Genomic DNA, 23014 nt, shown 5'->3' with positions numbered 1-23014 from the left:
GCAACAACAACAACAGCCTCCAGTGGCACAATCTGCCAAGTATGGAGAGGCACAACAATGTATTTCCTCTATTTTAAGGCTAAGTAGATGTTAGGGAGAAGCTTGTTACAAATATGCCGAATCTTTTAGACATGCAAAGATAAAAGATGGTCTGGTAAACAGAACCAGAAACATTACAAGGAACATTACAAGGAACATTACAAGGAAAATATGAAGGATTAAGAATGCTGTTATTTATACTGTTCATATGTAAATGCTGCTATTTATTGTACACAGAGTATAATGAATTCTGATATGGAACACAATCATGCAGAATATTTGACTGTATAAATCCAGAACATGAAGCAACTACATTTTTGAGCACCACTAAAAATATAAATAAATGAATCTGTGAGTTGTAGTCCAGAAGACCTAGTCTAAGCCCTAAACCAACTACTGCAACTACAATTTATAAAGACTAAGTGGACCATTTATTGTTACACACCCTTAACTCTTTTATTGTTATACATCTCTAGCTGTTTTTAAGTACAGGCTAGAATATAATTAAGAATAGGGATCACTGAGGGCAAGCATTATGCTAAATGCTTGCTCCTAACTCTTCCACTTTTGCACCTGAAAAAAATAGTAATTAGACATGCTTGTGTTGTACTAAAAATTAGTGTGTCCCCAAAATTATGTTACATAACTGTGACTAAAAGCTAAAATAGCAACGGCTAAAACAGGTTTAGATTTTTTTTTTCCTATGTTGTAGTAGATCATCCCTGTGCTCATCTTGGCAATTGTACAATCAAACTGTAAGATGGTACAACTGTGTGATCAAACTGTAAAATAAAGAAAACCCATAAACCAGGGAAGACAATTCCAACAATACTAGGAATCAAAGAGACTCTTCAGGCAAGCACAGGGCTCTTTAGCACGTGGTATAGGTGATATGTGCAAGCCACGTTACAACAGTAATATTCTCAGCTCATTGAAATCACTAGTAGAATCAGCATGTCAAGTCCTGCACGAATTAATGTATTGAAAAATTCCTTAACTCTTTTTAAAAAAGAACTCAAGTAGTGAATGCTACCAGAAGTTTAGCCAAAACTGACCAACAACTAAGAGGTATCAGCATGCTGGAGAAGACATCACGGTTTGCAGAAGTGCATCAAATCTTTGTGGGTGAGAGAGTTAAGCCAGCAACACACCCTAAATACAACTGGATAGGGACTGAGCATACTCAGTAGTCATTAAATGCCAGTGGTTATAAATTAAAAACTGAAGGGGTGGTGGGAAATAGAATGCAATATCCTGGAAGGGAGCATGTCTGGCTGGTGCACTGTTCAGGCACAAATTATACTGCAACACGCTCTTGCACATTACATGTATAGTAGCACTCTTATGTTTTTGTACTTCAAACAGAGATTAGGAGGGGAGAACGGTGAAATGTGGTCATAATGACAAAAGGAAAGCATTCAGGTTTTGACAATGAAGTGCAGAAGAGTACATAGAAACAGTTCAAGTGGAAATCATTCTAAAAAGTGGAGTTGCAGTGACCCAGGAAATATTCTGTAAAACAAACTCCTCTTTGAAGGATGTATTAAAGGAAGGATGTACTTGGTGAAATGACACCATATATGTGTTTCTACTTTCATCCAAAATAAAGATTCAAGGCAGATTCTTATTGAGCTGAAACACTAGGAAAAAATAAAGCCAAATTTATATTACCTACTTTTCAGGTGTACTTTCCATATATATAGTAAGAAGTAAGATATACTGACAAAGCTCCTTGTCCTTGACATGAAATGATGATGTATTTCAATACATTATAGGAGGTTTTATCTGCTTTGATAAATTATTTTTAAAGAAAAAAATCAGTAGTTCAAAAGCTAGAATTTTGTACAAAAAACAATGTGTTGTATGAAAATGTGTTGAAGTTGAACAAATACATTTTTGTGCAAGTAATTTTTTTGGCAATTTCCCACCAAATGTGAAAAAATAACTGAAAAATGCAGAAAAATCCTTTTGATTTTGCCAAGCAGGAATAAAACATTCAAATTTCATTTCTGTAATGATTTACATCCCTAATCTAATTTGAATGAAATAAAGTACACAAAAAGCAGGGAAGGGGAGATAAGGAGCAGATATGGTTAAGGATTAAGAGGCAGAAAGTTTAAACATAAAGGCTCAGAACTTAAAACATGATGCACAGAGGGCTTAGCACAGAGACTTAATGTCAACTCACCTACGTCATACGCCTTTTAAGCTGAGGCAAAGCTGGAAATGCATAAATTAGCAAATATGAAAACTAAACACAGTAATACATACACAGAGACATGGCACAATCTACTCTACCACCTCATTTAGCGCCAGGTATAGACTAAGCTTGACATAAGCAAAATGTTTAAATGGACACTTGAAAAGTATGAACAAACGGTGACAAAGATGGATCACAAGCACAAATACTAAGGATACATGCATAACAAAAAATTAGGGCTAACTATGACTTTCTGTTATGTGCACTGTTAGAACAAATTCAAGTTTGTCACAGTGTAAATGTGTTACAATGGTAAACATGGGGTGGGGGTGGGATTTTACATTATGCATTTAGTTAGAAAGAAAATTCATACTTGGTTCTTTCTCCCTATTCCCTCTTTTTCTATTATCAGACTCTGCCCACTTTCCCTGAATCTAAACTTGGTAGAAAATTAGTCCATATTTATTCACGGCAAGTATTGCCTCTGCTTTGCCTTTACTCTAATCACAGTAATCTGAGTTCCATCTCATGCCATGATCCTAAATCAATAGTGCTAAAACATTCTGCGCCCTTTTGGATTATTTCACGCTGGCTGGTTTTCCCTCGGCAAATGTGTACATTTTCGCGTTGACAGTGCAAGGTATATTCCGTGCTCTCTCTTGAACTTAGCAGGTTTTGACAGATTTATGTAAGGACAGATGGCCATTACAGGCTGAAGGCTGACAAGAGGCAGTTCAGAGCATTGTTAACACACTTGCACAAACTCTCAGCAGTGCGGCACTGTGCAGAATGTAATTCAGACTATAGCTTTTTTATTGCTGCCTATTTTCCTTTGTCAAAAGTGCCTGCTGTGCACAGCAACAAATGGCTGCCATTACCCGGAATGTAATGGGTGTCAGACAAATCACGTAACACAAACAATCAAGAGTATGTAGGTCATATTTCAACAGAGCACAACCTTAGCAATATTTATGATTACTGCATTGAAATGTGCTCTATAATAAACAAGTACCTCTACATCACTCACACTTATATACTTCTCCACAGCAGACCCTGTAGAGGTGGTACATACTTTCCTTAAAAAAACCAGCTTTATTAATTTTAAGTTTGTTTTGTAGACATAGACCCCTATTCTAGAGAATGAAAAGTGCATTTGCCACCATATTCTGCATAAAAGGAAATGCCATGGTTGATAATCTAGCTAAACATTGGCAATATTTGAAAAGAAAAAAAAAATGATTTGATTTTGATAAGATTAACCAAATTTCTCAGCAGAGGGTCCACATATTCTTTGGTTGCTATTAGGTTTTTCCTAACGCAAAGTTTCCAAAGCAAAATGAGATAATAAATAAATAAAATTAGGTTCGATAAATGGAATGGCTTTGCTTAGGCAACACTACAAAGTGTACTGGGCTCTTCACAGTACTTTCTTTCTCTTCCCATTCTTTCTGCTCCCCAAGTGGGATTTCCCAATGGTTGTGCCATCACTGGCATTCAAACAGCATACTTTATAGAGTGGCCCATGGTATTTGCTAGGGTTTAGTTCCAGAACTCATTGTTGATAGCAAAGTCCGTGAATGCCCAAATCCCATCAAATACAATGGCATCGTAAAATAACAACCCTTATATAAAATGGCAAAATTAAGGTTTGCTTTTTTGAATGTATATAGTTTAAAAATGTTTACAAGCTGTGGATGCTTGAATCTGTAGATAAAAAAATCTGTGGATACAGAGGATGATTGTACATGGCTGTAAATTCTTCAATACTTGTTTTATTTGTTTCAAACTCTATTTGAAACATGTAACATCCCCTGACCCACACATATGCTCCTGGAAAATACATACACCCTAATGTCTATAGAAAAATAGAATACTGTGCATACAACACTAAACCCATTATTTATTCTCTAATTATTCAGAAATACAGATTATTTATTCATTATTTATTTAGAAATTCCCTCCTTGGCAGTTTGATGAAATTGACAGCCAATATGGTCTGTCTTACAAGTTTACTCAAATAAACTTGCTCTAGTTCAGTTTGTTCATTTAGAATAGAGGTGCAGATGTTTTTCCCACACCGAGGGTTGCACCATAACAGTCTTCCATACCATAGCATGAAAAAGATCCCCCTGAAACCACAGGCAGTTTTTTCAAGTCTAATTACATTCTGTGGGGAGAAAGGGTTGCCACAACTTGGGGGAACAGTGAGCTCTTCTTTCATCAAGCCATTCCCAAAATACCCTCTGGGCTTGAAAAAGAGTCACCCACTGTCTCAGGTGTTTATGGAGAAGTGGCTTCAAGACCATCAGGTAAGTGCATTATCTATATCCCAGGATCTGCCAGTTCTATAACCTTGACCTAGACTGCAGAGGAATGACTCTTCCTTGAAGGAAGGGACAGAAAACAGCATGCAGAGATGTCTTCTAGTCCAACTTGGAGCATCTCTAGAAGCATGTAAAGAATAGAAATTTTCTCATCGGGGGTGAGGGGCAAAGTCAACTGTCATGCCTATGATTGAATAGTAGTAAACAGCCTTATGATGATGACAATGATGATTTTGCATTTCAAACCTTTTTGTGAAAACTTCACTTACACAAAAACATTTGTTTATGTGAAAAAATATATTGGTTTGTTTTTGTCACGGAAAACAATGTTTGCAAATTAGTCCCAACATGTAAAATAAAATGATGTTAAATAAAAATGAAAAGTGTGCAAAACCTCTCATAATATTGTCCAGAAGGAAATACGGTGAAATGCTTAATTCTTACATGTTGAAATTAAATAAGGATAGATTTTAATCCCCAGTTTCTAGTTTAAACAGGAGTAAACAGAAGATGGATGCTCAACAGGTTATTATTAGGCAGTATTAGTCTAGATGGATAAATAGCCTGACATGGTATAAACTGCCTTCACCATTTAAAGAGATACACAACTAATTCTACATGCCTGAGGAAGCCTTGGACTTGTATTTTTCTAAAGGAAACCTTGGACTTATAACTTATAACTTCGTTATGCTACATAAGAAATCTCATTTAGGTTTCAAAAGAAGCCTGTGATGTGTGTGTAGATAAAGATATAGCATTCAACTATCTATTGCTAAGTTCTTGGGGGCACCGAAAGTAGCATTTTTTTTTACATCAGCAGATGCATATGAAGAGCTCTGAACAATGAAGGCCTTTATGAATGCTAACTTCTATTATCATAATTAAAAATACTATTTCCATTCATCAAATTTTTGAACAATTTCCCATTTTAAGTAAATAAATAGAATTTAAACATACAGCTTATTCATCCAAAGGCAGGTCCTCAAAATGCATAGCAAGCAAAATATATATGTCAATATATACTACCCTGACAGTTTTAACCAGATAGATAGAATTTACCCAGTAAAAGGGTTTTGCACATTTACAACTAACCCTCTAACCTAGGCCTATACATCTCCTGATCCATCAAAGTTAAGGGAACCTTGGGTGGGATTGCAAAGCACATTGAAGACCACAGTATGTATTGGCAAGCCAGGTCTACGTGTGACGAGTTGTGAATTGTGTAGGCCTACTCCATCAACTACACAATATTAGCACCCATCTAGAACAAATGGCCATACGTTTGCTTTAAGAGTCATATCCTGTACAATGTATGATTATACTGATGGCAATTTTGATATCAGGCTTTAACATGACTGATAGTTCTTTAGTGTTAATGTATAAACATCTAATAATGTATCTCATTTGTGGATCTGTATTTGTGGGCTAGAAAGAGGCGCCTGTTGAACCTTCCTGAAGGCATGCTGCAAGTATCAGCGTTATTAAAAATAAATAGATTCTTTTACATCTTATGAGTTTGGAAATAGGATTATCAAGGGAAACATTATTTAAAGCCACTTAAGGCACTGAACACAAGATAATGGCCTGATTCAGTAAAAGAATCAGCAGGGCTTCTATACGACACAAAACGGCAGAAGCTGGGAATGGATAATAAAATTAAATAGCCATCATATAATAAAGGACTACATGTCTGTTGAGCCGTCAGTTTAATCTTGTTGTCAGTACAGAGGAGGATAAATATAGACCTCTGGAAATATCTAATAATTTACCAGACGGCATTCCCTCAGGTCAAACTTTCCACTACCCATCCTTGCTCATATCATTTTTTTAGAAGCCAGGTTTGTAGACAGATAAGGGACAAAACCCATGCAATGTGAAGTGGTACTTCAGGTTGCGGATGGCGTGGTGGTGGGAAGGGTTGCACACACCTCTAAAGTATCTAATAATTGATGATTGTAATTTCATGACAGTAAACATTCCCAGTGTGAATGCTAAAAATCCAAAATTTTGTGCATATTCATAAACTCACTGACTCCTAACGGTTATCTTAAAAGTCAGAGACTTCCCCTAGAAGTTTGTTCCAATATGGCCTAAAAATGTAGTAATAAATAAATAAATGCATTTATTGGTGCATGTCTGCAAAGTGAGGGAGTCTATCTTGGGGTATTAAGAAATCAAACTGGGCTATCCGTATCCAAATGTGTCAAATTCAATCAGACACTGACTGTGTGCTGAGTACCTTGGGCTTATTTTCTTTTTCTTTAAAGAAGGCAGGGCCATATATTTTTTTGAAATAAATAAATAAATAAATAAATAATAATAATAATAATTTGTTTTATTTATATACCGCTATCCAAAGATCATAGCGGTGAACAGCAAGTAAGCTAATTAGCAAGTAATCCCGTTAATTAATTAAATATTTACCACCCTATCTGATTTTGACTTGGGACAAGTACGGATGTACGGATATGCACATTTCTGTGAAAATTAAGTTCCTTGGGGTTGGATCTAGATTATTCATACTCCAGAGTAGACCAGGAGTACACAAGCATGTTGAGCAGCCTTTAAAAAAATGAATAAATTAATTAAAAACATGTTTTGCAGTCCTGACACAGTTTCTTTTCTGCCCAAAACCAAATAAACAAAAAACACAACTGCATGATAGATTCTGAAGGACTGAAAGAGACCATTCATTTTTTAAATAGGTTGCAGCTTCCCTTTACTCTTTTACATAAAAATACTCATTTTTCAAAACCATTAGTAGAGTTCTAGTCATTTCCATGGTGCCATTCTTTTCTTTTTTGTATTTTTGGCCAAGTTTGTGACCCCTGTGTCCTGAAGGCAGAAAATCCCCGCCCCCAGACCAGCCAGAGTTCCTCATCCCTGGAGGAGACTTGCTGAATAGTAAAGACATTGCTTAAGCTTCAAGAAATATCTAAGGTAAACCTTAATTATTTCAATGGGCTGCTCCTTCTGGATCCAGCCCACAGTCTTAACTTTATAGTACAATGACAGAGAAAATCATTTTCCCAACATGAAACAGTACAGGAAGAGCACACTCAGAAATATACACCCACACTGTAAATGTTTGGGCTTCAATCATTTCTGAAAAATGGCTGGTGAAGCTTTTCAAAAGCAAAAGAGAACATCAATGTTTGTTCTTAAACGTTTTGCTAAATAAGTACAGTCATGAAGATTTCTCTTCTAACGTTAAGTAAAGCGTAGCTCATGTCAGAACGATTCCTGTAAGATCAGTAATCATAATCTCAGGCAAGACCATGCTGATATACGAAGCTGCCATGTTCTGGGCTCCTCCCATGTGAACCACGGCTTCCTATTTTTACTAAGCAATGTGGGAAGGAACTGTGCTAAGCAGCTGCCTTTTCTTCTAATCCAGGACTAGGCATTAGAGTTGCTTAACTACTATCTTGGTCTTCGGAATGAAGTCTGTCCCATGCTTTAGCAAATTAAAGAACAAGGATCTTTTTGCAAAGATTCCCAATTTATGACTAAGCAGATCTCAACAGCCAACTAGACATTTTTGGCTTCATTCAAATCAGGAATGAAAAGGAATATATTGGAATATTGCCTGTGATTTTTCAGACACAAAAAATTAAGTTCCAACTGCTGTTCTTTCATCAGAAACTTTAGAAGTCCTAGAGTGCAACCTGACAAGAAAACTATTAAAAAGATACATTCTTGAAAAGGGTAATAATTACAACTCACCTCATGGCCTTCTTATGACAAACAGCTTTAGCGACTTTAGTTTGTAAGCTAAACAGAGTTGTGTTACAGATCAAGAGTGCCCTCTATCATTTCTCCATTTGTAAACCATCATAGAGTCACTAGCATTATGCATGAACCCTAACACTAGCATGCTCATCATTCAGGTAAAAATACCTGCATGGAGCACCAGCTGTACATGTAAATACATTTAGTCTGTGCGTATGATATTGTAATTTAAACATATAATTTTAATTTTGCTAGTCGTTTAGGTCACAACTAATTCCTTTACATTCAGACATATACAGGAATTACAATTTATGAGTAACTATACAAAAAATATTAGTAAGGATTCTGTATGGTGTGGTATGAGGGGAGGTCAATGGGAAGGTGACATCATGAGTTACTGCACTGAGTGACACCAACCATAGTGATGCCACTGACTAAGGATTAACATGATTTAACATGAGGAGCCTTCCAACTCTATGATTTTATGTTTTTATGATTATAGGCCCAGTTGCCATAGGCAGTAGTGGGAGGCAATTGCTGTGTATAGGAATGATACAGCTTTTAGGTTGCAACAGCTCCACTGGCTGCTGGTCCATTTCCAGGCACAATTCAAAATGTTGATGATGACCTATAAAGCTCTATACAGTGTTGGCCGAGGCTTCATGATTCCATTATAGCTGTACAGTAAAGCCTTCTGGGGAGACTCTTCTCTCTGCCTCACCACATTCAAGGGAGAGGGCCCAGACTTGAGTTGCTCCCAGACTTCAGAACTTCCTTCCTAGGGAGTCCTGGATGACTCTATCCTTGCTCTGCAGGTTAAAATATTCTTATGCCATCAGGCTTCTAGAAGCTGTCTGGGTTGAGGTTTTAATTGTGTGCTGTGCTGTTTTATAGTGTCGATATAGTCTTTTAGTGAATTTTAATGTTTTCAACTTCATATTTAATTGTGTTTCACATAACCTTTATATTTATACCTTTATTGAATTTCTATATAGTTTGTAATCAATATTGCTTTAAATACGTTGTAAGCCTCCTTGAGTCTCATTATTGGAAGCAAGGGTAGTTTGTTTGTTTGTTTATTTATTTATTTATTTATTTATTTAAAATAAATACATTAATGATGGGAGCTGCAGTCCAATAATTCCATGGTCACAAGTAACTCCCTTTGGTATATACAGTCTCATAGTGAGACACTGCAGGAGGTACTAGAATAAAATTTTGAGCCCTTGTTGCATTATAATAGCAAGCTTCTAACATCCACATTGCCATCTTTAAAGTATTTTATTTGTATTTTTTACTAGAGATATATCAAAAGATATATTTAGAAAGAAGGCGTGATTAGTCATTAACATTAGCCAAATTGTCTCAATGCTCTTGTAAAGCACCCTAACATCTTATCTCATCACACACTTGAAGATCCGCACACACTCATAAAACCATCAGTGTCCATCATCTTAAAATGAAGTGCAGTGTTATGTTGTTCATGGCTGTCAGATTATTAAAGGGGACCAGATAAGAACAGCTAGCTTCAAATGGAATGTATGGGTAGGGTAGGGACAAAACTCACCACAGATAAAACAAGTTTCAATTGTGCAAAGGGGACATTAATGGATATTCAGTTATAAAACACTGATAGATAATTGATCTTGCAAACTTAAATGTGCACAATTTCAGCTTTATCAACACCCAACCAGAATATATGATTGAGGAGAAAATTTTTTATTACTGACTGTGCAGGAATGTAATGGATACCATTTTGTGTTAGAAAGGGAAGAGCAATGGAGAGAAAGAGAGAGTGAGAGAAAACAGAGCAAGATCAAGGAAGTTGCTATTTATATTATAATAGGTTTGTGCTTTGACAGAGCAAGCAAGCTCACTAATGTTCTTTTCAGTTCAGTAGTGAGATCAAGGCAACTGCTATTTAAACTGTTATATACAGAGCTAGGGCATCAGAAGAAGTACCACCCAAGCAATACTGCTATCCAGTCTCTAGCTTGGCATTGCATGGATTCATCTCTGAACTCTCTTATTAATCAAAAATAATGCTGGGCTTTTGTTGCTCAACTAAATTGGAACCTAACACATTTGTTTTCCTTCCTCTTAAAGCACTTTGAGGGTAAGGTGCCACCAACATTGAAAAGAGGTGGTGAAAGATCCTTCCCCCCCCCCCCCCCGCCAAGGTAATACCATTTTATGCTGCAGGAGTGGGGTGACAGATGACTGGGAAAAATAAATGCTCTGCTATGGGGGGGGGGGACACCTGCTCTTTACACATGGTGAAAGCTTCCATTTAGCTTTCTCAATGGTAATTTTCTGAAAGGAGGGAAATGTATTCTAGTGCTAGAAAATCCCACCTTTCCAACACATTTCATGGCCCTGCTCCTATGGCATGGAATTAGATGGGACAATTTGGTTCATTTCTGAAGTCAGTGCACAAGTTTTCGTATACACAGAACATATGACATAACATGCATACAGGCTTCATAGAGAAACCAAAATGGTGGCTGGGAAGCACTGGGAGAATGCTATTGAGGTTCTGCACCCTATCCCCAAAAGAAAAAAGAAAGGAACCAAATTCATCCTCTGTTACTTGGGAAAAAAAACCTTCACAAATGTGGTTGAAAGTTCTTTTTTAAAAAATGGTTCAGCCTTAATTCTTTCTCCTATTGAAAAACTTCCAAGCAGTCAGACCTCACCTCAAAAGTATCCTGAAGTGGTAGAGTTTAGGGAACTAGCTTCTCCAATACATATTTTACTACTTTATAACAATGACTGTTATGCAGTATGTGAGTATTGGTATTAAAAGGGAGGGGAGGGGAGAGTTACACTGGGCAGGTGAAATGTAGGCCTGGCTGTGTATTACATTCATCACTGGAAGGCCACAGAAGACAAATATCTCTGCTGGAAATAACCCCATACAGGTCCATTACATCTTTAAAAATCTTTACTACATGGACAAATTACATACAGTAATTATTCAAAGTTTGTTTAGTTTCATAGACTGGGCAAGGACTACTTCTAGTAGTGACTATAGCATATACTTCAACCCTAGTTCTCTGCAGGTAGATACAAAACAACTCTAAGAATTGCCTATGTGGCTGTTGTTTACTGTAGGACTTACAAATGTGCTGCTTCCCACCCTTTAATTGTTTCCCTATACAACTTGATTTCTCATCACGGGATGACTCACAATTGAATGTGTGAACTAAGTAATGAAAAGATGAAAGTTCTGCTTCTGGTCTTTGCTCCATGCTGGTTTATTAAGCCTTGCAAGCCATATGTTGCTGCTGCATTTATGGCAAAATGCTGTGCTAATCGGATCTGACTCCCATATGCAACTCTTGGCATAATCTTAACCCTCAAATAAGCACCACTTTTGCTACAAAACAGGCAACACAACCGAACCTCTGAGTCTGCAACTTTCAATCGCATTAAGACCCAGTTACTCAACTTCTGCTTATAAAAATAATTACGTATTTAGCATCTTCAAAAGAACAGGAAAGATGGCTGATGGTTTCCAGGATAGGGGGAAAAAAATAATACTTTTCTTAACGCTTGACTATACAAAGAATTTTCGGAAGAATTAAAAAAGAAGAGAGTGAACAGGATCTATTATATGGACCAAAAATTCATTTTCAATCAAAATTCAATCACAGATTTTTCAAACAGAGGTGATCGGTTCTAACATAATCTAAATCAATACTAAGAAATGGATCTTTCATTTACACAATTACAGCTTTACAGTAAAGATGGGTTCTTCTAGAGCTGTGGTTCTAATAGGATTCTCAATTTATGTTTGCAGGTACAAAAAGATGACTATTGCTTAGGGCTCTAAAACATATTTCCTACATATTTCACCCTTGATGAGAAAGGGTATCTTTGACTCACTGAGACACCCTGTCAAAAATCACTGTCTGTAGCAAAGCTTTTTGCCTCCTGTTCGGAGTGAAATTGGGAGCAGTCCCCTCACCCCATCTATCTCGCCACAAAAGAAACCTCTGTGCCAAAGTAGTCTCTTCTCCCTTTGTTAAACAAAATACGCACATATAGAAAGGTAGGCATATTAATAAAAAAATAACTCATGCAAATGTTTATATTTTTCAAAAGTCAACGGAAGAACACAGCAACACTCACAGTTTGCAGAAGTGCTTGGATGCTTTGTGCAAAGTTTTGAAAGTATTTTTGCAAACAAGTTCAAAAATGTATCTCTCCACTCCCTACCCATTTCTTTAACAGGAATTTCATATTGTAATTGAGAGGTAAGTGGCCTTCTAAGATTTTGGAGCTGATTTAGTTACTGTGTTTTTCATAGGTTAAAGATCTTTGATTAAGATCTAAAATTACAGGCAAAGCAAGTGATCAAAGTATATGCATCTGACCGATTCTATATCTATAGAAAAACAATGTATAATATTTGAACAAAATAGGTATTTACATTGTTGTATTTTAGTATGCTTTGGATACTATTACAAACTGAATTTTGATAAGTGAACTAAATTGCAACATCGTCCTATGGCTTCAACATGGTCTCCTCTAAAGAACAGTGATCTGTACAGACTAAAAGCTAATCCCAAAGCTCCCATGGGTTTCTGTAACTGCCACAATCCAGGAGACCACAACAGGCTATGAAAAATAAAATCCTTGGAATGTAATTCTCCACGAAGTTTCTTCTCCAAGATAGCAACAAGTAATTTCAGCAATTTTCTTGCTGCTTTGAGAAAATCTTTAAAAATGATGCAGTTTTCAAAGGTTATTCACAATTTGTGACATATTCTGCAAACAATTCACATGTGGTGTTTTGCACAGGTAGCAGCATTTTCTGCATGGAAAATAATATTTCAATGCAGTAATATTAGTATCTGCATAGAAAATTCTGTTTTCTGTGCAGAAAATGATGTTTTCTATGCAAATCAATGATATGTAAATTTCACACCTAACAAATCACAAGGTTTTTTCTTTGTAGGGAAAAAAACATTTTCTGTGCATGAATTACTATATATTGTTTAAATATTATTTTCAGCATAGAAAATGCTGGTTCTTGTACAGAAAATGGTGTTTTCTATACAAAGCAACCACGTGTGAATTTTGCACAAAATAAGTCCCGCATTGTGAAGATTTTCCTCACAGCAGGACTCTTCCTGTTAGTTTGTCAATCTTGAGAAAGATTATTTTCAACTACGCACATTAATTTGAAAAGAAATCTAAGGAAACATGGATAGGAATGGGCTGATAGGCTGCAATTCTACATTTGCTTAACTGGAAGTAAACCTCAGTGAACAAAGTCGGACTTAGTTTGGGATAGCTATATTTAGATTTGTACTGTTACCTACCTAATGGTTAAGCCTTTACCAAAAATAAGTATATTAGGTTCAAGATATGGAAAATTACAGGGGGAAAACCCCTTCTTTGTGGCACGAGAAGATGAAAAACAGGTTCAGCATGTAGAATGAAGTACTATGAAGTACAAACAATTTAACACAGAGTGAACTGCATGCAATTATTTGTTTGTTTTTCAGAAAATGTTGGCAAGCCATGTTTGATAAGGTGACAAATCCGCTTATGACAGAACGTTCCTCTTTATGAACCTAAATACTGAGATGAAACACATCAAAGTTTATATCAATCTGAGGTTTCTAATGCTGTTTGAAATAAACAGCATACATCTTAGTCGGCGTGAGGAAATATGTATACTTGAGGGGAAAGAACACAGATTTGATATTACAAACAAAAATACTTCATTCAAGTGAAAAGCTGTTTAAAAACGTCTACACAAAAGTACACAGAAAAAAATATGCAAGATTTTAATAGTGTCTCTCAGTTAGAAAAAAAATCCATACCAATTTTCATGGAACCAGTAACAACCACCACCATCACCCCCAAATGAGAAATGAGACGAAACTGACTTTTAGGTGGGAAAAAAGTCCTAAGAACATAAGTTTAACATCTTCACTCATCATAGATTTTGTTCAAATCTAGTAAATATTGGTTGGACAAGTTTTTCCCCTCTAGTTTAAATGGAAATTAACAACATTTTAAAAATTAATCTGACAAGATATACCTTCTACTGTACACCTATGTTCCAGAATCTATATAGTCTTTTAATTCATTTTAATATTTTAATATTTAGTATTTTAACTTCATAATTTGTTTTTAAATCTTATATTTATACTTTTATTAATACTTTTGCATTGTTTTTAATTTGCATCATTTCAATATAGTATTAGCCACCTTGAGTCCCATAATTGGGAGAAACATGAGACAAAAATGAATACAATAAATAAAATAATAAAATGAATAAGATTCCATGCAGACAAAAGGACAGGTGTGTGTTGTATATGAGAGGAACCTCAATGAAAATAGATATAGAGTGTTATATCTAAGGCTTTGGGGGACTGCTAATTTATTCCATATAAAAAAATTGCATTCCCTTTTTTCTCCTTATACATTAGGTCATGCCATGTAACAGTAGAACCATAATTTAAAAGCAAATTTCATCTTAGAGAACTTGTGCGTAAAAAATAGTTAAACTAAATTAAAATGAATATCATAAGAGACCACATTAACATATCACCATGCACTTCATAATGTCAAGCTAGCAATAAAAAAAATCTCACAAAACACAGACATATAACTATACTTCTCACCTGCAGTTCCAGAGAGTTCCACACTTAAAGTTTGTTCAATAGTCTTGTTCTCAAATGGGGAACCCTTGGGATCACTGGAAGACAGGGCACATTTATAAAAACAAGCTGAAATGGAGTTGCTGTAGCCAAAATGTATTTAAAAACCCCTCCCTGTTGTAAATATTTACAGCTCTTGATACTTACTTTGGTGACTCGGGCGTCAAAGGAAGCGATAAACTCATTGGTTTGGCTGAAGAGAGGGAGAGGGAACAGAAAACCAAGTGTGAAATATTGAGAAAAATTAGAGAATGTTATCCATACACACACACACACACACAGAGGCAAAGAGAGAGAGAGAGAGAGAGAGTTGGCGCTCAGTATTAACAGATTCAACCAACCATCATGTGAAAATAGTCACACACAAAAATGCAAAAAGCACACCTTGATTTTTGTTATTTTATATACAGGATGTCATTTTACTACACCATTATATAGAATGAGCATCCATACATTTTGGTATCCATAGAGGATCCTGGAACCAAATCCCAGTATAGTTCACCATTGTTTGAATTAGACTAGACAGAATTGCCCAGTTGTTTCCAAAAAAAAAAAAAAAAATAGGTGCTCCACGCTTTAATTTCCCCAAAGTCTTATTTTATAAAGTACATTATTTTACAACATTGCCACTCAGTTTCCCAGCTCTCAATCCACAAAATGGGTTACTACATGTGGGGCAGAGAAACCTTTAACACATGCTCAAAACTCATGGGCCAAATAAGGCGGCTTCCAGCCACTTTGGAGACGTGGCATTCAAATGTTGTATGCCCCCCAAAGTGCTAGAAGCCGCTTTTCGCACCACACTCCAGTCCTTTGGGCCAGATCAAAAAGGAGTAGACTCCTGGTGGCACCAGTTTGGGACCACAGCAGTGGCTTGCTTTGGATGCTGACCATGCAGTCTTGGCCTGAATGTGGGCGGAAGTCACTCCTTCTGGGCTGTGTGCTTTGGCCTAGAGAGACATATTTGCCTGCATTTTCATATACACCTTGCTACTTATATGAGACCTTTTCAGAGAAAAACAGGTTATAAATCAAATAACTAAATAATACTGTATAAGACAGGAAGAAGGGATGCAAATCTGTTTTCAGTAGCGACTACACACCTTGCACTGGACAGATTCCAATGCAGACTTCTGCTGGCAGAACAACAGAATCCAGCAGAAAGAGGAGGAGTTCAATCGCTCCTTCCCCACTGCAGTACTCCATGTTCCCTGCAGAAATCAGCATGGAGCCTACATCCAGGAAGGAAAGGCAAAGGAAGTTCTGAAAGCTATACCAGTATAAACTATAGTTTAGCCCATTAGGTGTCGTTCCAGCACCACACATGTATTACAGATTAAGAACAAAACATCCTTAATTGTAGACTGATTTATGTCAACTTCTGTGCCTGTACAATATAGACCCAAAGAACCTAGCAAACTACCAAAATGCAGATAACATTGTGAAAATGTGTTCCCTTCATATTTAATTTAGACTACAGTTCATGTTTTACTTGGATATGACAGCAGCAATATAACTACAAACAACAGAACTCTATGAATATTCAGTTGATTTTACTTGTACAATATGCAGTTTATATACAGTGCAAGGAAAATAGGTTGTTTCTGTGAGGCCAAGACCCATCCAAATATGATCCAAATACTTGCAAATTATTTAGGGAGTGGGGGGTGAAAGCATGGCAGATGGTTTAACTGTGGTTAACATCTCCATGCTAAAACTCTGACCAACAGAGTTGATGAGCAACATCATGAGCAACTTGAGCGACAGTGCATTTAAGTGTAAAAGTCAAAGTCTTTTGCATAGTTATTTCTGTGTGGTGGTCTTAGGAATCAATTGTGATAGCCATCTTCTGTGTTGTTTTATCAAACTACGGAGAAAAATTGTGATAACCATCTTCTACCAGGACTCAGGACTTTAACTTTATTCTCAGAGTTCACCTCCTATTTGAACTAAGACAGGAGAGCTGGGGAACCTGTGTTGCTGAAGTGTATAACTCACATCAACTCTAGCTAGTCTGGCCAATGGTGAGATATGAGGAGAATAGTAGTTCACCTGCATCTGTATGGCTGAAGGTTCCCTGCCTCACATTAGTGGAACCTTAAAATGCATTTTCATACCATTTTATATACCAGTATTCATATTCAATGTGCTTAAAATGGTCTGAAACAGTTCAGAGCCATTACTTGGCTAATGTTGGAATACATTATAAAATGCTATTTTATACAACAAAGTACATGTTCAATGTCATTCATTGATTGAATGAATATATATCCCGTCTTTCTCCCAAAAATGGGATTCAAGATGCCTTACAATAATCCAAAAAAGGTGCTACTGAAACATTAATTTACAAAACTTAAAAAGGAATTAAGCTTCAACGTTATCAAAAACATGCTTAAAACATAATTTAAACAAAAGATTAAAAAATTAAAACATCCCACCACTTACTACAGAACACACATAACAGATTCATAATAAAAATTAGAATTCAAAATTCTGCCTAAAGAATCAGAAAGTTTTGTCTGAACAAATCAATCTCTTTGTTTTGTTATGTATGCCTTCAGGATAAAGGAAATAGATACCACATACAAACTTTTCTAAATCAGTGTTCCCTCATTATCCATTATGAGCAATAAGACTTCTTGATCCATAATGCAGTTCCTTGACCACCTTATTGACTTTAGTTCTTTCTCCAGCACATAAAATATGCTTGAAAAATTAAGCACCAACGTTTAGTCAACCAGTCTTCAATAAAGAGATAGAATTAGAACTATTGATTCAGTCAATGCTGGAACTAAAGAAAATAGGATTGTGTGGGATGGGGAGTGGGGTGGAGGTCTTTCCCATAAATCAACTCTCTGAAATGATGAAATAAACAGTGCTTGAATTACTGGGGGGTGGGGGGGGGGCAGAGGAGTTGTTTCCTGGATTCTTCACCTTCTGTGATGCCCTCTAAGAGGGATGATTTGACTAAATTTGGAGTTGGCAAGTCGAGAGCTTGTTACAATTTTTAAAAATTGAACATTATAGTTCTATCCTGTGGTGTACTGTTGACAAAATAAAATAAAATGCTAAGGAGATCCATTTAGTTGCTCCTGCACCCCGCCAGATGTAACTGCTCATTATACAGTAGGCAAGATCAAGATGGCAAATGCTAGTCAAATTCCTAGCATGGCAAGATAACTCAAAACACAAAATAACTGGACTACTGGCCATGCTGGATGTGGAATTCTGTGAGTGGTAGTACAACAAAGTAACTTTTCAAATTCTGCTCCTTTCTTATTCTGCAGTCAGGTAAGAAGGAACTACTCCTAAGCTGACTCAGCTAGCACTGGAGTATGGGGGAGTAAGACAGCCAAGGAGGGAAATAAAATGCAATTTACATTGGTTGGTTACAGAGTTTGTTCCTAGAAGCTACAAGCCACGATCCAATTTCTCTTGTTCACTGATGCTGTGGCTCCAGATGTTTGCTGATGTGACTGAGACCAGGTTTCTCCTCTTTGGTTGATGAGGAAGGAAGCAAGCTTTTCAAAGTAGCAGTTATCTTTAAAAAACAACCCCGAAACTCACAAACTCTCACTGTGGAAGTTTATGTTTTTACAATGTGTGGGTGTGTGGCGGGGGCAGGTCTTTACATTCTTGCAATCATGCCCTAGGAGTCAGCCATACATAGTACAGCCATAGTACAACATGCTTCTTGATACCACTAGAGGATACTAAATATCATTAAAGATGTTTACTTGGCCATAAAGAATTTTTTCTAAGTGACCGAAAGAGGTCAGGACCATTCTTGCACTTCATACTGTTTAGAAAATAAAACAATAAGATCAGGGGTGTTTTTTTAAAGATATAATAGGACTGACATGTTTATTGCCTATTCAAAGGCTGCAAGAAAGCCATTTTTATCATCTCTTAAGGAATACACTGCAAGTTAACAATGTCTTCATTTCAGCCCGATAAAAAGCAGAGAGGCTCCCTGATGAACTGTCCTGCCCAACTTGTCCAGAATAGCAATTATTTCCTAGTAGCATATCAGTAGTTTTGCTCTGTTGGAATCCAGTTAACCCTCCACTTCACCATGGCTGTTTCGCCTTGCATGTTGGTCTGATCATCTGTTTTTATTATTGTCTTTATCATCTACTCAATACAGGAAATTTTTATATATGGTAAGACTGGTTGACTAAACATTGGTGCTTAATTTTTCAAGCATACTTTATGTGCTGGAGAAAGAACTACAGTCAATAAGGTGGCCAAGGAACTGCATTATGGATCAAGAAGTCTTATTGCTCATCCATTCAACTCAGCTATGGGCAAACATGGGACATGAAAAGAGATCTGCAGTACTAGTCAAGGAAACATGTACATGGTGAATCACTTTTTTCCAACCTGGCCTACCTCACAGAGTTATTGTGGGGATAAAGTGTGATTGAGCCACCTTCAGATCCCTGAATCTCAGATATTAAACAAACAAACAAATAATAAATATATGGACCAATGTCAAGACAGACCTTATGTTTAAAAACCAGAGAGGATTAGGTAACACTCCTTGACTCCTCTAAATTAGTGATCTATACATCTAGAAAACCTATTTTAGCATCTTAAGCCTTCCTTGATGTATTGTTGTTCCCCCCACTCTGCTTCTGCTCTGTTCCCTTCCCATGTTCATAGAAAATGGGAATGAACATTCGTTGCTAATAAAATGGTTGCCTAAATACTATCTGTTGACATAACCTTACCTTGCAAATGATGCGTCTGAGAGTGCAAAAGCGCCTTCTTTTTAGAGGTGCATTTGTCTCTGCTGTTGTTCCTGTTCTCTGTTGGTTTGGTCTGTGGAGGGTCATCATTGGTAGTCAGATACTTGAGAAGCTCAGAGCAGGGACGCCTTTGCGGCTTTTGTGGTTGACAAATGTTCTTTGTCTTATTGCTCCATGAATTCTCAGTCTTAAGATGCAAGTCACAATAAAAAAAAGGGAAAGGAGGGGCAGGGAGCAGAAGAAAAAGGAAGCTGAAATTAGTGAACTGAACCTTATCAGAATGGATATAGGTTTTTTGAATAGATGAGCTTTTCAAGCAAGTGTTGGGTCTAAGGGTACTAGATCTATGAGCTGTGAATAATTGTTTGCAGAACAAGGAAAGAAAATTACATTTAAAATTCCTAAATGACATTTATGCAGCTTTTTATTTCATTTCTCTTACATTTCAGTGTTCGTACTCAGCAACATATAACTAACAAGACACTACAATGCCTTTATTATGAACGGAGTCTGGTGAGGGTGGGGGATAAGCTGGTTTAAACCTTAATTTGCTGCTGATTGCTCAAGCCCAGTGCTCACAACTCTCTTAAGTACCCCTAAATGCTCTGTTTTCGGTTACAGTCAATGGCAAGACAAACATTGTTTAATACAGCCTGCTAACAGAATTACACCACTGGCAACATTTGAGGCAATTAATGGCTGCCACAGACCTTCCGCTAAGGTTCCAGCATAATCTTTTTCTAAGTTATGCTACAAGTGAAGTGGCCGCCTGGAATTGGGTGTCAACACATCAGGCCATGGATAATATTTTAATGGCAATGTCTACTATTCTCCACATAAAAAAAGTAATAGACTGTAAAGAAGCCTGTTAATTCTGCTGGGGGGGTAGGCAAAACATGAATTATTCAGAACATTAAAAGGAATGAAAGCAACTTTTCTTTTTGTCTGGCGTATTTCCTGCCACCTGTATACCAAAGATACCAGGCAAGTAAATTCAGCACCCCCAAGATCCTGGGACAGTTGAGATTCCTACTGGGCAGCATTAATCCAGTCCAGGTAATGAAGTTGGCAACCATCTTTTTCCTTCCCTTCATCTAGTCATGCATTTAACAGTGATGTTCTGTGTGAAGACACACATGTACAATAGCCCAACATTAAGATTTGACCTCCCCCCTCTCTTTCACACACACACACACACACACACACACACACACACACACACACGGAAATGAGGGGGATGATCATACCAGCTGAGCCACTGTCCAAAGGACCTCTGCACAGAGCATTAGATGATGATACCTCAGGGGAGTGGTAGAAGACTGGGGCACAGATTACTAATGATGGACTGTTCTGGTAAGTATATGGCCTAGGCCATACTTTGTGACTGAAAGCATTGCCCCTCCCAAAATGATCTTTCAAATCATATTTATATTAGCACATAGATTAATTCTGTACCTTAACCACCACAGGGCTTGTTCTGATCCTGTGATTGGCATTTGCATGGTTGTGTGTACTGAGGCCACTGCATTCATTGTAATTTAGCTGGATGTTAGCTGGTGCCAACAGGAGCTTCTTAAGCTGCAGGCATAACAGAAGAGAAGGTTTGGGATGTAGGGAAGGGGAGAAGTTAGGGAGAAAGAGAAATGGAATTATGCATCTCAGGTCCTTAGATTTTCTTTTATCAGAATATTAATTTAACAGGTCCTGTTTGGACAAAAATCAACATGTCTACACATATACAGGCCAATACACAATGAAAAAGCAGGAATGTGCCACACTTGCCAGGTCTGTTGCATGTTGCAGGCCTGTTGCACGTCCACATGTGAGTGTACATTTTGCCTATGTGGACAAAGTCCAATTTGCCAAAGTTTTAACCCAGGTAAAATTTAGAAAATATTCAGTTTTAGGCTTTTACAAGATTTGAATCATAGAATCATAGAGTTGGAAGAGACTGCAAGGGCTATCCAGTCCAACCCCCTGCCATGCAGGAAATCTAAATCAAAGCATCCAGCCTCTGTTTAAAAACCTTTAAGGAAGGAGACTCCACTACACTCTGAGGGAGTGTGTTCCACTGTCGAACAGCCCTTACTGTCGGGAAGTTCCTCCTAATGTTGAGGTGGAATCTCTTTTCTTGTAGCTTGCATCCATTGCTCCTGGTCCTAGTATTTTGGAGCAGAAGAAAACAAGCTTGCTCCCTCCTCAATATGACATCCATTCAAATATTTAAACAGGGATGTCATATCACCTCTTAACCTTCTCTTCCCCAGTCTAAACATCCCCAGCTCCCAAAGTCGTTCTTCATAGAACATGGTTTCCAGACCCTTCACCATTTTAATTGCCCATCTTTGGATATGCTCCAGTTTCTCAATGTCCTTTTTAAATTGTGGTGCCCAGAACTGGACACAGTATTCCAGGTGGGGCCTGACCAGAGCAGAATAGAGTGGCACTATTACTTCCCTTGATCTAGACACTATACTTCTATTGATGCAGCCTAAAATTGCACTGGCCTTGTTAGCTGCCCCATTACACTGCTGACTCATGTTCAACTTGTGGTCTACTTGGACTCCAATATCTCTTTTACATGTAGTCTCATTCAGCCAGGTGTCCCCCATCCTATATCTGTGCATTTCATTTTTCCGTCCTAAGTACAGTACCTTACATTTCTCCATGTTGAAATTCATTTTATTAGCTTTGGCCCAGCTTTCTAATCTATTAAGGTCATTTTGAATTTTGATCCTGTCCTCAGGGGTATTAGCTACTCCTTCTAGTTTGGTGTCATCTGCAAATTTGATAAGTATGCTCCCAATTCTGTCATCTAAGTCACTGATAAAGATGTTGAATAGCACTCCCAGGACAGAGCCTTGTGGGAACCCACTGGTCACTTCTCTCCAGGATGAAAAGGAGCCATTGTTGTGCACTCTTTGGGTTCAGCCAGTCAACCAATTACAAATCCATTTAACAGTTACTTTGTCTAGCCCACATTATACAAGCTTGTTTGCAAGAATGTCATGGGGAACCCTGTCAAAGGCCTTACTAAAATCAAGATATACTATATCCACAGCATCCCTTCATTTTACAAGCTGGTAATTTTATCAAAAAAAAGAGATTAGATTTGTCTGGCATGACTTGTTTCTCTGAAACCTGTGTTGACTTTTTGTGATTATGGCATTGCTTTCTAGATGTTCAGAGACTCTTGATTTAATGGTCTGCTCTAGAATCTTTCCTGGTACAGATGTGAGACTAACTGGATGATAATTGTTGGGATCCTTCCCCCCCCCCCCTTTTTTT

At 37.3% G+C, this 23014-nt stretch overlaps 1 protein-coding gene across 1 annotated transcript in view; it reads right to left on the bottom strand.

The window, feature by feature from the left end:
* The window catches only part of PPARGC1A (PPARG coactivator 1 alpha), a 115638-nt gene that overhangs the window by 25020 nt on the left and 67604 nt on the right, over window positions 1–23014 (bottom strand). Inside the window, exons 4-7 of the mRNA XM_089524724.1 lie at window positions 21182–21304; window positions 19709–19913; window positions 15123–15168; window positions 14940–15013 (exon numbers count right to left, since the gene is read on the bottom strand). Coding sequence (XP_089380850.1) covers window positions 14940–15013; window positions 15123–15168; window positions 19709–19913; window positions 21182–21304 — 448 coding nt within the window. The remainder of the gene's footprint in view (window positions 1–14939; window positions 15014–15122; window positions 15169–19708; window positions 19914–21181; window positions 21305–23014) is intronic.

The sequence above is a fragment of the Sceloporus occidentalis genome, unplaced genomic scaffold (genome assembly GCF_023333645.1).
Source record: "Sceloporus occidentalis isolate IW3139 unplaced genomic scaffold, rSceOcc1.0.p SCAF_5, whole genome shotgun sequence".
In the NCBI taxonomy this organism is placed as follows: Eukaryota; Metazoa; Chordata; class Lepidosauria; order Squamata; family Phrynosomatidae; genus Sceloporus; species Sceloporus occidentalis.
The sequence above is the reverse complement of the archived record's forward strand: the minus strand, read 5'-3'. Positions and strand labels throughout refer to the sequence as shown.